Source organism: Lolium perenne, chromosome 7 (assembly GCF_019359855.2).
Source record: "Lolium perenne isolate Kyuss_39 chromosome 7, Kyuss_2.0, whole genome shotgun sequence".
Lineage (NCBI taxonomy): Eukaryota > Viridiplantae > Streptophyta > Magnoliopsida > Poales > Poaceae > Lolium > Lolium perenne.
In genome coordinates, this window is record NC_067250.2 from 261,521,088 (window position 1) to 261,535,006 (window position 13,919).

Below are 13,919 nucleotides of genomic sequence, written 5' to 3' on the forward strand. Positions count from 1 at the left end.
GTGCGTGCTCGAGATGGACGGGATGCATGAGACGAGATACCTTCTCTACATGCGCACGCAAACGTACGCGCGCCGGCCTGCCCTAGCCACGCCAACGCCGGCCGCCACGTCGAGTCGAGTCGGCAATAATTGGGAGAGAATGTCTGATGCGCGTGCGCGCGCGCCGGAGTACGTACTACGTACAGCGTGTCATTTGATTCGTAGGAAGACGAGCAGGTACCGTGGGGTGATCTGATCTGAGGCCAACACGGCTTGTAGCATCTCACACAACATGTCGCGACGTACGCCTGCCCGCCGGCCGGAGAGCGTCCCCGACCGACCGCCGGTACGGATTTACAAGGATGCCGTGATGGTGAGTACCAGAAATTTTTCGGCGTGCCCACGTTTCCCCCTTGCAACGGCACGGGTTGCCGGTGCGGTGCGTTACACGCGCCCGGCCGCTCGGCAGGTTCACCTCCGGGTGTCGGCGCCGTCGTGGACGACGACGGACACGATCTCGTCGCCGTCGGACACCGCCGCCAGCGCCAGCATGTTGCGGGAGCTCCCGAACCGCTCGTTGGGCGCCCGCGCAATGGCGACCTCGTTGCCACCAGCACCCGCACCAGGGAGGGCGGCGGCGGGGTCAGTCTTCTTAGCGGTGAGCGAGTTCCGGAGGCTCGTGTCGGAGCGGCCCTTCTTCCGGGCGCCCGTGGCCCAGTTCGCCACGGACTCGTGCAGGCCCGAGCCGAGCGCCTCCAGCTTGATGTCTCCGCCCATCTGGCACAACAGTTTCAGCATTTCAGTATTTTTTTTTTCAACCTAAAAGAACTGTATGAGCAAAGGAGGAGGAGAGCTTACGTGAGTGACGATGGCGTACAACGGCAGGGTGATGTAGCTGCACACCACTTGGATGATCAAACTGCAAACGGGGCACATGGATCACTCTTAGGATGTAGCAAATTAAGGAATTATAACCAACCACTGTACGAGAAAGCCACGATACATGTGCAAGAACAAATCGCAGTTTTGCTGTGCATCTATATATATATTCAGTGCCAGTGACGCATTTCTTTTTTTGCACGTGATATGCCGGAGTTATTCTTGGTGCTAAGATACTTCTTTCAGGCCATCACGGTGACCATGGATACGATGAACTTTATAAGATTGCAGGCAATCCAGAATTATACTGACCCAATAACAAGTCTCGAAATGGCGTAAGCCTTCTGCTCCATGATGCACGAATTGAACCCGTATGTTACCTGTGGAGATGGCAGCTTCGTTAGTTTCAGGGCCTTACTAGGGGGGAAAAAATGAAATGCTTAAGCGAGAGCGTGAAATACCAAGACCCAGAAGAAGAAACCAATCTCGAAGGCGTTCTGGAACAGGATGAAATGGATAATATGAAGGACAATCGAAGGTTTGCCAAACCAGAAGTGCTCCTTGGATGGCTTTATTTTCGGGACTTGGTTCGTTTCGTCGGCTAGCGATGCTGCTGCCTCTTGAGCTAACCGAGTAATGATGTGCTGTAGCTTTGCGCCAACAACAAGCAGGAGCTGCAATTTACCCCATCATTCAGAATTCTTTTTGTTCCGGATAGATAAAGTGAGTTAGAACTGAAAATGCAAAATAGGATATTTGAATCGATAGATCTAGCTTAGCAGTGAAATACTTACAAACAGAGGCAGGAAAGCTAACCAGAAGTATGTATGCCATCCTGCATTTTGGCAGCAAGAAGTAAGACAAGAGTGTACACAACATAAATACTGTTAGATGCACACATACCCTGATCAACAAGAGGACTGATACTGATATATATAACACTCAAAGATAACAAGAATTATCTTCATTTAACAGATAAGTGTTTGGTTCACGTTATTCATCATATTCGATTAATTCGAGTTCAAAGGCAGCATGTATTGTAGAGCATCAAGTAAGATCGCTAGTTCATTGCAAACTATTGCACGGCAAATCAGCCACCTAAAAAGGACATCTGTTGAGCGATAGCTTCACCTAGACATACCATTTATATTCAGCAAAAGGAAAAGGATGACGAATAGCCACAGGAACCAGCTGCATGAAAGTTAATTTCTTAAGGCCACGTAATATTCAAGTCAAAGTTAAAACTTCTCTACAATGATACAAACCTGATACCAACAACCCTCTTAAAATCATGTTCCAGGGCACGGGTCATGTACTTGTGGAAATCAAAGTCTGGGCGCCGTGGGTAGTGTATCTGAATGAAATGAAATGGAAGACAGAAGGAATACCTATTAGCTTCTTCATTAGCAGTACGGAGAAATATATAAAAACAATATGCAAGGCTTAAGCCAAACGAAATATCTTACCAATACAAATGCTGATCTAAGGGCTACATAATCTGATTTACTCACAGAATCATGAAACTGCTTCAAGAATGCAATCTGCAATGTATGAATTGAACCTTCAGTGTGAGTTTCTAGATACAGACTACTAGACACACAATGGCACACGAAATGAAGAACACCTCAAATAGCAAACTATTGCAATAAATGTATATGCCATACTTTGAGATTTGGAAGATGTGTCTTCCAGCAAAGCAGTTCATTGTGGAAAAGTATAAATTAAAGTTTTGTGAGATATTGATTGATCCATTACAAATATGAAGCACCTTGAGTGATGATGTAGTAATGCAGTTTTCTGCAAATGGTTTCCATACTTTGAGGACAGTGTGTTCAAGCCAATTATCTTAGCAACCAGCAACCTATCGGCTGATTGACCTGATTTACTTTTTTCCAAATCACAAAACTGTCTACCATCTATGGGTAGATAACTAAAATGATCTTACTTTACACAGTTAATAATTTGGATAAATCCATGCACATAATCAAGCTTGCAGACAGAACATTCTAAATAACTGAATTCAGCAATATGACAGGATGGGCAGATGACTTACAATCCAGCTTACAACAGCCAGCTTCGTCCAAAATCCCTTTGTTCGATCAGTAACAAATTCTCCCTGGTATTCACGATGTAGCAAAACATGCGGTGGTGTAACTTTCCCTGGATGCTCTGTTTGCTGTACTGCAACTATTTTTCCGGTAAAAAACAAAACCTTTTAGGCGATGAGGTAACTTTTTAAGACCAGTATTATTAACCAATTAAGAAGACACAAATATCTATTTCATACAGAACTTACTAACACGTATAAAATAAAACACGCACAACCCTCTTACCAAAATAAAAAGGCTAATAGAAAAAGGAAGCAATATTGTATTGGCAATATTAGGATTCCGTACAAAATTGGACACTCAATTGCCCTCAAATCGTGAAGTTTCCACTTGCTCTAACATATCAGTGGTTTGTTCATGATGTGGTTTCCCCTTATTTTGTAGATGAGGAATCTTGAGCAATTACAAAGAGACTAACAGAATAGACAGCAAGTGAAGCTGCATATTCTTGCTGAATATGACAAACGGTCAGAATATGGACAGATGGGAATGGCGTGAGGAAGAGACCAGGGACACATCTAGTATAGCCGGCGGGGTGCGCCAGCATCACGAAAAAGTTTGATACTTTTTCAAGGATTGATTATGAGGTATATGGCTCAATGTGTAAGATGAACCAAAAATTCGGGCCCAGGTTGCCAGCTCACCCCACCTCTATGCTCTCTCTCCCCTCACTAGCCCAGTCCACCAGCTACCAACATAGCGCTCGCATTTCATGTATCTTGGTGACAGTTCCTTCCCAATTTATTACTAACAAAATGCAAAATGATGAGTGTTTAAGGACCTAAGGAATCTAGGTGACCTTTCTATTGAACATTTAGGAATACAAAATATGAGACTTACAAATTGTTGGACTTGCTTTGCAAATTGGTATTGCTCTAAACAGTAGCTAGAGGGTGTGGAAATATTAATTTTGTGCATTGAATCTTGCTAAGACCAAGTTGAATGTTTCCGGGGAACAAACATGCAACATGTGACATTGTGAGTTGTATTGCAATTGTGTACTCTTATGTCCATGCAGACCCTTATTTGAACTGTTTAATGAACTATTTACAAATTCCAAACACATTTTCTTCGGACCTGTGAAATTGTGTATTAATACAAGAATTTTAACTTGTGCTTGTAAGTTGAAGCTAGACCTATTTTTCAAAATCTTCTAATACAATGAAGCTGAGTTTGAAGAACAATGGTTTAAGACCAATCAAAAGGTGTTTTATTGCATCCAAATCATGCACCAACGTATCTTTCTGTCCTAACACATCTTAAAGCCCAAAATGAAGGCAGGAAAGAACCAATAAAAACAGCTTGAAGAACCTTGTAGAATACAATTTAAAATTGAATTTAACAGTGAATGGGGAAATAGTCGCTAGTAAGAACTGACTCTTTGTACTCTGTTGTTGTACATGCTCAAAGTTAATTATATATCACCATCCACTCTAAGTTTCTAACTATATTATCATAAAAAAGAAATTTCAAAATGTCAAAAAATTCTGAAGAAATATTTCGCGTGTTCATCTGGACATTCTATGTTCTCACACAAGTTTTCGGGAAGAAAGAACATTTTATGTGGACTGCGTAAATAGACAAGAAAAAAATGTCCTGTGAATAGTCATGTTGTAGCATCGAAATTTGTCATTTTTACATGGGACACAAAAAATGTTCTTTTTTCCCAAAAACTTGTGTGCGAGCATAGAATGCCTAGATGTACATGCGGATTTTTTTTCTGATTTTTTTAAACATTTTGAAATGTGTTTTCAAACAATGGGTTCATATGCACCCAAACTGGATTTCCGCTATGGAATATAATGTAACATAACATAAGGCGGGAAGCCTGCAGCATGTACTTCTTAAAATCAATCAAGGAAACAAAAAGTAGGGTAATAGCTGAACATAAGGAATGGAGCCTGTATTATGTACTTATTTAAATCAATCAAGGAAACAAAAGATAGGGCAATACGCACATTTCTGTTGTATTTCTCTGTGAATTCTGGTCTCCCAATGCTTCCATTTTCTTATCTAGAAAATTTTAGCCACAGTAAGTTTGTGATCCATAAACATGGTCATACGTAGCATAACATCATATTTGCAGACAAACCTTTGCTCCACCAAGCAATATTGTTGTCGCGCAGAAAACAACATGGACAAAGCCAAGTACAAATATAAATATGTGCAGCTGATGCAATGCCTCCAGTGATAACAAGGGAACATCACCCTGAAACAGAGAAAGCATGTATTTGATAATGATCATTATAGAACACATTTCTGCACAGCACAACTTAAACTGCTTTGTTTTTTAAGGACACCACTTAACATTTCTTCCTATACCACATATAAACGACAAAAGGTTTCGCTACCCAGCATAAAAGTATCTGTATCTACTTCCAAGCAACAATGAGTTATTCAATTCTAAGAAAGAAAGAAAGAACGGTCTGCAAATATAGTTCTCCTAACCTTTTTCTTGCAAACTATGCCACCTTTTTCTGCAACTTTGTGATTCTCTCTCTTGCATGGAAGCATGAAACGCGTAGCAGTTTCCGGAATGCAAATGTGAACAATAAAACCCTGAGAGAGACTCAGGACGAAGGAAATAAATCCAAGAAGCATTAACTCTGCATATGTAGCCATTGAACTAGATAAGACACAGAAGAAGAAAAATCCAAAACCATATACTAAATGTTGCAAAATATTTGCCAATCCTTTATGCGCTCTCCTTTTTACGATTTAATGAAGTCAAAGGGCTCCTTAAGCTACATACTCCTTTTCAAAAAAAAATATAATGATCAACTAATTAAGTTCTACAACAGATATTCCCAAGAGGCAATAGCTAATGTACAGTTACTAATGAGGAATCAACCTAAATGATCTAATTCTCATGCACGCTGATATGCTACATTGATAAGTGTCCCCGCAGTTGTTGATATATTCATGAATGTTACCTTCTTTTAGTCTCTGTAGAGCTGAAAACAGCGTTTTCTGCTTCTTATGTTTTAGTGCCTGCATGATTGTAGAAGAAAGCATAAGTAGGAGGTGGAAACCATTCTCTTTTTAGCACTGTTGGCTACTAACTGAAAGAGTCAGTGAATCAATTGATTATTATAACTTTCATGAGGATTTAATAACGGATTACATGCTTTTCTGAAATGCGCAACATCAAACTATATCATTGTTCCGCACAACTTTTTTCATCATTGTTAATGTTTCAATGGAATGATACAAAATGTTAGCCTCCTTAGAAGTCCTCTGACCCAAAACAGCATCCTGGGAAGTCAAGTAAGAGGAGACACCAATAACACAATTTGGGATCACAACAGGGGAATACTAACTGGGTGAAGCCAATCTGCGTCAGTCAGTAATAGTCAGCAGAAGCTGACAATGAAACTGCCTCGCCAAAAGAAAACTTCCTAGGCACTCCAACATAATTCACCAGACACCAGCAGATACACTAGTACATTTGCTTGTCCACGACTGAGTTAATAACGTAACCAGCGCGCTGCGCGCAAGAGCGCATACTGAATTTAGTGCGCGGAACAAGCTGTGCTAATAAACGGAACAGATGTTTGTGCAGGAGGTTGGAGTTAGGGGGCGCGTGCCTTGCCGAGGTAGTGGAGGAAGCGCTCGGCGGCGAGGGAGACGGAGACGATGGTGAAGCAGACGGCGGCGACGACCCAGGTGGGCGTGTGCTCGAGCGACGCGTCCTCCATGCCTCCTCCTCGTCGATCTGCTGCTGGTGGTGGTGGTGCGGCGGCTCGGCGACCATGGCTGCGGGGTCTGGGCGAGGTGGCGTGCGGTTAAGGGGGAGTCGAGCGGCGGCGACTGCGGCAGCGGCACGGAAGGAATCGGCCTGTCGCGTCGCGGCGCTGCCTTGCCGACCGCGGCCACCGGCTGGATTCCATCCCCGCCTCGTGCGCTCTAGCTGCTAGCTTAGTAGCTAGTGCTTGCTCCTTGCACGATGCGCGCGCGTGGGGAAGGGGAGGCTCAGGGCATGGTGGTGCTTTGCTTCGGCCGCCGGTTTGCTCGCGGCGCCACCGCGCCATTGCGCCAACGGTCTATCCCTTCCGGCGGCAGAAGGATGGACGACCTTCCGGCGGCCTGCTACGCGATGTGACCCGGCCCATAGGAGGAGGGCAATGGGGCGGCCGCCCTGGGAGGGGGCCTCCTATACACCGACCGGGTCGGTGCGGACGCGGTGCCGCACACCGGGGACTGCTTAACACCGACCTGGCAAAACCTATTCTCCGCTCATTGCGGAGGTTATCTGGGACGCCGCTTAGGGAAGCCAGTTATGGGCCGGGCCCATCTAGCTTCGTCCCCTTCAGGTTCTATTTTTTTAGTTGTTTCCTTTCGGCGATTTGCACAAAAATAACCCTTTTGTCAAACTATAGCACAGACTGACCCTCCGGCGAAACTATTTCACGGATCTAACCCTTTTGTGTGGCGCCCCTCTCACGGGCGCCACACATGCCAATGTGGCGCCCCTGGCGCTGGCGCCACACACCCAGCCGACGTGGCCCCCTCGCCGCTGAGCTGGTGCGCCCATCCGACGTGGCAGCATGTGTGGCGCCCCTCCCAACGGCGCCACACATGCACTTGGAATCCCCCAAAACATACTGTGAGACAAATCCTCTGGGACTTAGCCGTTTTGCGAGGCTCGATGTGTGGCGCCGATGACACGGGCGCCACACTAGCATGTGTGGCGCCGATGCCACGGGCGCCACACATAGAGGCTCGCGAAAATGGCTAAGGACTTATCGTCCGGAGCCCCTGGATGTTTTCGACCCAGAAGTTTATATAAGTTGACATGTGTGGCGCCGATGCCGCGGGCGCCACACAAGCACTTGTGGCGCCAGTGTGAAGGGCGCCACACTTTGACTTGTGTTAAAAACATGAAAAATCGTACCAAACTCCAACAGTTTTCATTGCATACAACAAGTAGCAGTCTCAAAACAAGTAGCAATCTCATGAACATACACAACAAGTAGCAATCTCAGAAGATGTAGTCCACATCGTAGCAAGTAAATTCAAACAACAAGTATCATTACAGACATTGTTCACAACTCGAAACTTATGAAGAGTTCACAACAACACGACACACATCCTAGTGTCGTCCTCGACGTGCCGTCCTCACGGGCTGCTTCCGGATGGCCATCCTCTTCGTCCGCTGCCGTGGCTGCTCCTGCTGCTCCTGCTGCTGCTCCTGCTGCTCCTCCTCCTCCTCCTCCTCCTCCTCTGAAGAGAACGGCTCGTCGTTCCTCATCTTCGACAAAGCTGATCTCCGCCGCGGCCCCTCATCCTCCTCAGTGACAACCTTCTTTCCTCGGTTGACATAATCTTCCGGAGTGTACCGGTTTGGACCCTTGCCCCTTGGCTTCAACTGGTAAGCTGACCGTGAGGCTTGCTTCGAGGTACGCTTTGGAAGTATGCCTTGACTCAGAATTAGCTCGTCCTCAGGAATCTTCACAAACACGAACACATGAGATTACAAAGTTGAAATTAGGAAGAACATGTTTGACAGCAACAAAATAGTCCATACCTCCCGCTCTTCTGAAGAGGAAGATGTAGCGATTTCGGCTTCCCGGCAACCTAGCAAGCTGGCTAACCGCCGCATCTTTCGTGCAGTGTTCTGCGTCATCCCGTTCATGGTTACAAATCCACCACATCATAGTATCGTACATTCAAAGTTGGTGATCATACCTTAATGAAATACCGCAACGGTCCGACAGGCTTGTCATCTGTCCCGCTCTGCTCCCACATAACCTCGCACTCCTCAGCTGTTTTTTCGATCTCCTTCCGCTGTGACAAATATAGCATACACAATTGAAGCGACCACATGGCAATGTAGATGATGTACTAGTTAGTGAGAGAATAGAATACCACGAAGTTCAGCTCGGAAGCAATAGAAGTCGATCTCCCTCTGCGAGCAAAGGTGTCGTGCTGGCTTTGCCCAACCTCATCGAACTGGATGGGGTCGTCCAAGATCTCCTCAGGATACGCGTGCTTAACTAACTCGATACGCGTGTTCTCATGGAACCACTCAAGGTAGTTGTTGAAAGCGTCGAAGTTGTGAGGCACAATCTGCTCAGGGCCAGCATTCCGTGCCGCTTCCAAACACTGTTGGAACGATGCGATGTGGCCGCTATGATGGACTGGCCAATTTGTGATCTTCCTCTGCCGCTGCCTATCAAGCCTGCAAGAATCAACAAGTTAGTTTGTACCTCTTCTATCAAGAATCTTCCATCGCATGATTCCGAAGTTTACCTATGAAGCGCCTTGTCCGTGTCTTGCCACCTTTGGTGGGCACTCGATACAGCCCAAACTGTCTCATCACTCTTTGCGGCTGGTGGTGTTCAACAAGCCACATGCATATGAGTGGGCAGCGCATACGCCAGAACCGCGCCTCCTCCGTGCACTTGTGGTTGAGGTCAGTCATCGACGCGCCAATACGGTAGTAGCTACCATATGGCTCCCATTCCACCTGCAGCATACAAATATCTCCGAATTTAGAACATGCCAGTAGAATCAATGAAAACTAGGATTCCAAAAGAGTGATCGGTTACCTGCTCAGCGGTAAGAGTGTCCAACTCCGCAGTGTACTGCATGTACATGATCTTTGGATCGCCCGACATCTCCGAGACATTGTCCCAAAGGTATGCCCAAGTGGGCTCCCGATCAAGAGAGTGAGGGTAATGAGGCCATGGCCTCTCGTTGAGTACCCTAGGCCGCCCAACTGATAGGCGGTCCCAGCTCCATACGGAAAGTAGGAGCATGCATCCACCAATACCGCCGCTCCCAGTCCTGCTCCCAGTTCTGCGACAAGCTTCGTCCAACTGCGCACGTAAGACATTTGGTTAGTACTTTGTCTAGCACACTACTATAGGAAAATAGTACATAGAGCAAATCATCACCTGCCGGTAGAGGTAGGCAAGTGCCGCTGTTCCCCAACTCCAACGGCCATCCAACACCATTAGCGCCTTCAGCCAACACCAATGGGCCAGCTTCCCCCCACTGTCAGGAAAGAGAGTCCTCGAAATCATGTACCATAAGTACACGCGGGCGTACGTCCTCCGAGTGTCCTCGTCGGCCTCTTCCGGGCATTCTCCAAAGTTAGTCCTGATCCATTCGAAAGACGCGCCGGCGGGAGCTCTCTTCTTTGGATCTGCTGGCGGCGGAGGAGCCATGCCAATAAGCACCTGCATCTGCTCGCGCCACCCATCAGAAGCTGTGTTCATACACAGTGGCTCGCCCTGAATAGGTAGTCCAAGGATCATGGAAACATCCTGGAGAGTAGGGGCCATCTCGCCGGCCCTCAAGTGGAAGGTGTGAGTCTCCGGCCTCCACCGGTCGACAAGGGCGGTGAGTGCCGAGGGGTTCATGAGTGGCCCCCCACGGCTTACAAGGGATATGAACGGGAGAAGACCGGTAGGCCGGATGAACTCCGTGTACCTCTCGTCATACGGTATATCCGATGTGCCATGGTAACGAATCTTCAAAGGTTGAAGATCCGTTCCCTTCTCCGTCATATGAACAACCCGGTGCACCATGTCGTACTCTTCATCAAGAAGCCACACCATCCTACATGTATGAGTGATACGTCTCCAACGTATCTATAATTTCCGATGTTCCATGCTTGTTTTATGACAATACCAACATGTTTTGTTCACACTTTATATCATTTTTATGCGTTTTTCGGAACTAACCTATTGACGAGATGCCGAGAGGCCGTTTGTCGTTTTCTGTTGTTTTTGGTTTCAGAAATCCTAGTAACGAAATATTCTCGGAATCGGACGAAATCAACGCCCAAGTTCCTATTTTCATCGGAAGCATCCAGAACACCCGGGAAGGACCAGAGGGGAGCCCTGGGGGCCCCACACCACACCCCGGCGCGGCCAGGGGGGGGGCCGCGCCCCCCTATAGTGTGGGCCCCCCAGAGACCTTCCGACTCCGATTCTTCGCCTATTTAAGCCGTCGTGACCTAAAACTTCGATACCAATTGACGAAACTCCAGAAAGACTCCAGGGGCGCCGCCACCGTCGCGAAACTCCAATTCGGGGACAGAACTCTGTTCCGGCACCCTGCCGGGACGGGGTAGGGCCCGCGGAAGGCTTCTCCATCGACACCGCTGCCATCTCCACCGCCATCTTCATCACCGCTGCTACTCCCATGAGGAGGGAGTAGTTCTCCATCGAGGCTCGGGGCTGTACCGGTAGCTATGTGGTTAATCTCTCTCCATGTACTTCAATACAATGATCTCATGAGCTGCTTTACATGATTGAGATTCATATGAGTTTTGTATCACAATTCATCTATGTGCTACTCTAGTGATGTTATTAAAGTAGTTCTATTCCTCCTGCACGTGTGTAAAGGTGACTAGTGTGTGCACCGTGTGGTTCTTGTCATAGGCTATGATCATGATCTCTTGTAGATTGTGGAGTTAATTATCATTATGATGGTATTGATGTGATCTATCTGGTTATGTTGATCTATCTTACACTATAAGGTTACTTAAATATGAACAAATTGTGGAGCTTGTTAACTCCGGCATTGAGGGTTCGTGTAATCCTACGCAATGCGTTCATCATCCAACAAGAGTGTAGAGTATGCATTTATCTATTCTGTTATGTGATCAATGTTGAGAGTGTCCACTAGTGAAAGTATAATCCCTAGGCCTTGTTCCTAAATACTGTTGAGTTACTACGCTTGTTTCTTTTTTCTTGCGTTACTACTGCTGCAATACTACCACCATCAACTACACGCCAAAGAAGCTATTTTCTGGCACCGTTGCTACTGCTCATATATATTCATACCACCTGTATTTCACTATCTCTTCGCCGAACTAGTGCACCTATTAGGTGTGTTGGGGACACAAGAGACTTCTTGCTTTGTGGTTGCAGGGTTGCATAAGAGGGATATCTTTGACCTCTTCCTCCCTGAGTTCGATAAACCTTGGGTGATCCACTTAAGGGAAAACTTGCTGCTGTTCTACAAACCTCTGCTCTTGGAGGCCCAACACATCTCTGAGGAAAAGGAGGGGGAAGTAGACATCAAGCACTTTTACGGCGCCGTTGTCGGGGAGGAAAGGTAAAAGGTACTCACACTCCGGACCTCGGCTACCAAGCTATTTTCCGCCATTGTAAGTACTCGAAGCTATTTCCTTTAGATCCTGCAATTGCAACTTTTTGTTTCTTGTTTACACTAGTTAGGCATAATGGAAAACAACAAAAAAATTGGTGAGCTTTTTAGTCTTTTTCCTGATTTAGAATTGTTTGATTCGAAAATTAAAAAACCTATGGAACCTTATTTGCATGCTAGTAGCGATGTTATTAGTATGAATGCAATTACTGCTAATGCTATGAAGAAGTCTAAGCTTGGGGAAGCTAGTTTTTGTGGTCTTTTAGCTTCCCATCTTTAGGGGAGAAAATTTGTTACGATAATGCTTTATCTCCCATATGCGATACCGCTAATGATGCTCCTGATATTTTGAATCCACCTGCTGAAAGTATTCCGTATAAAATACCTATGAAAATTATTGAACGTGTTATGGACAATCACTATAAAGGGGATGGAACTGTCCATCCTAGAGATCATTTATGTTTTTGCACGAATTATGTGGGTTATTCAAGTGTGCAGTATCTCTATGGATGAAGTGAGAAAGAAGCTATTCTCTGTTTATTTGTCGGTAAAGCGGCGCATTGGTATAAATTATTGGAGAATAGACATTCTCTTGGTTGGGAGGAAATTGCATCTCTCTTTTATTCTAAATTTTATCCTCCGCATGAAGTGCATATTGATAGGAATTATATTTATAACTTTTATCCTCGTGATGGAGAGAGTGTTTCTCAAGCGTGGGGAGATTGAAATCTCTAATGCTCAAATGTCCCATTCATGAGCTCCCGTAATGTTATTGTTAACAATTTTTATGCGAGACTTTCAGACAACACAAGGACTATCTGGACGCGTGTTCGGAGGGATCTTTCACAAGCAAGGAGGTTGAAGCTAGGTGGGATCTTCTTGATCGGATTGAGGACAACGCTGAAGGATGGGAGAACGACAAAGGTAAAGAGTCAGGTATAAATTATGATTATGAATGCATTGAAGCTTTTATGGATACCGATAAATTTGAAATATGAGTGCTACTTATGGTCTTGACTCTCAAGTTGTTGCAAATCTTTATAAATCCTTTGCTTCTCATTTTGAACTGCCTAAGAAGAATTTTGATAAGTATCATGAACCTTTTAAAGAGGCTTGCATGAAGAATGAAATTGTTGTTAATTATTGCCATAAGCATGCTCAAACTCCTAAGAGTGCTATTTCCTATAAGCATGTTAATTTTTGTGGAATACATAGACCATGTGGAATTAATCAAATCAAAGATGAATATTGTATCCATCATGCTAATGAAAAAACTAGAAAGTGGTTTAGGGCTCTAGATGATCTTGGTAAAAAAGTTTGTGCCCTCTATCCTTTTATTTGTGAAGTTTGCCATGAAGTGGGTCATTTTAATTTTCAATGCTCCTCCAATGATAATTTGAACCCAATGAGTGCTGCAAATTTGTATTGTGATGATGAAATTTCTCCTAATCAGCATGATGAACTTACTTTATTTTTGGGGTGTGAAGAACTATCGAGAAAAATCTCTTTGTTACATATGAGTGATCTTGATATTGATGATGTCCTGCATGGGTGTTTTTCTTATTGCATTGATAATAGCCATACAAATACTTACATACAAAATATTTTAGAAGATGACACCTTGCCAAAATATGATAGGACCGCTGTGTGTTTTCAACTAATTAATCAAAAGGAGGGATCCTCCCAAGTTTCTTCTATTGTTTCTGAAAGTAAATCAGGTTATGCGGACAAGCCACCCTTCAAGCCTCTTCCTCCTGAAGAAGGGAACGAGGAGAAGGAAGAGAAGAAGAAGAAGAAGGGAAAGAAGAAGAAGAAGAAGAAGAAGAAGAA

At 45.1% G+C, this 13,919-nt stretch overlaps 2 protein-coding genes across 4 annotated transcripts; both read right to left on the reverse strand.

The window, feature by feature from the left end:
- Positions 1-217: 217 nt before the first annotated feature.
- On the reverse strand, positions 218-7,044 carry LOC127313021 (MLO-like protein 13). Of its 3 annotated transcripts, none has more exons than XM_051343556.2 (14): positions 6,554-7,044; positions 5,900-5,957; positions 5,415-5,572; positions 5,059-5,175; positions 4,925-4,979; positions 2,912-3,039; positions 2,325-2,399; positions 2,124-2,212; positions 2,000-2,049; positions 1,653-1,693; positions 1,320-1,532; positions 1,171-1,238; positions 838-898; positions 218-756 (listed from the first exon to the last, which is right to left on the reverse strand). In XM_051343556.2, the coding sequence occupies exons 1-14, from the start codon at positions 6,662-6,664 to the stop codon at positions 451-453; spliced, it is 1,530 nt and encodes a 509-aa protein (XP_051199516.1). In that variant the 5' UTR covers positions 6,665-7,044; the 3' UTR covers positions 218-450. The 3 variants fall into 3 exon arrangements, with proteins under 3 accessions (XP_051199516.1, XP_051199515.1, XP_051199517.1); XM_051343555.2 differs by having other exon boundaries at positions 2,912-3,045; positions 6,554-7,042; XM_051343557.2 differs by lacking the exon at positions 2,000-2,049 and having other exon boundaries at positions 498-756; positions 2,912-3,045; positions 6,554-7,043.
- Positions 7,045-7,055: 11 nt separating this feature from the next.
- On the reverse strand, positions 7,056-9,932 carry LOC127315319 (uncharacterized). The gene is made up of 8 exons (XM_051345818.2): positions 9,866-9,932; positions 9,518-9,787; positions 9,262-9,435; positions 8,835-9,071; positions 8,655-8,753; positions 8,494-8,583; positions 8,107-8,415; positions 7,056-7,181 (listed from the first exon to the last, which is right to left on the reverse strand). The coding sequence occupies exons 1-8, from the start codon at positions 9,923-9,925 to the stop codon at positions 7,056-7,058; spliced, it is 1,365 nt and encodes a 454-aa protein (XP_051201778.2). The 5' UTR covers positions 9,926-9,932.
- Between the last annotated feature and the right edge of the window lie 3,987 nt (positions 9,933-13,919).

Excerpts from the sequence above, each read along its gene's own strand:
- LOC127315319 (XM_051345818.2), bottom strand. The coding sequence starts at position 9,925 with ATGGTGTTGGATGGCCGTTGGAGTTGGGGAACAGCGGCACTTGCCTAC. Across the intron at positions 9,788-9,865 it reads TTGCCTACCTCTACCGGCAG|TTGGACGAAGCTTGTCGCAG; the intron begins GTGATGATTTGC and ends TTACGTGCGCAG. Across the intron at positions 8,584-8,654 it reads CGTTGCGGTATTTCATTAAG|AACACTGCACGAAAGATGCG; the intron begins GTATGATCACCA and ends GGGATGACGCAG.
- LOC127313021 (XM_051343555.2), bottom strand. The coding sequence starts at position 6,664 with ATGGAGGACGCGTCGCTCGAGCACACGCCCACCTGGGTCGTCGCCGCC. Across the intron at positions 3,046-4,924 it reads CAGAGAAATACAACAGAAAT|TTGCAGTACAGCAAACAGAG; the intron begins GTGCGTATTGCC and ends CCGGAAAAATAG. Across the intron at positions 1,239-1,319 it reads GTTTCTTCTTCTGGGTCTTG|GTAACATACGGGTTCAATTC; the intron begins GTATTTCACGCT and ends CCATCTCCACAG.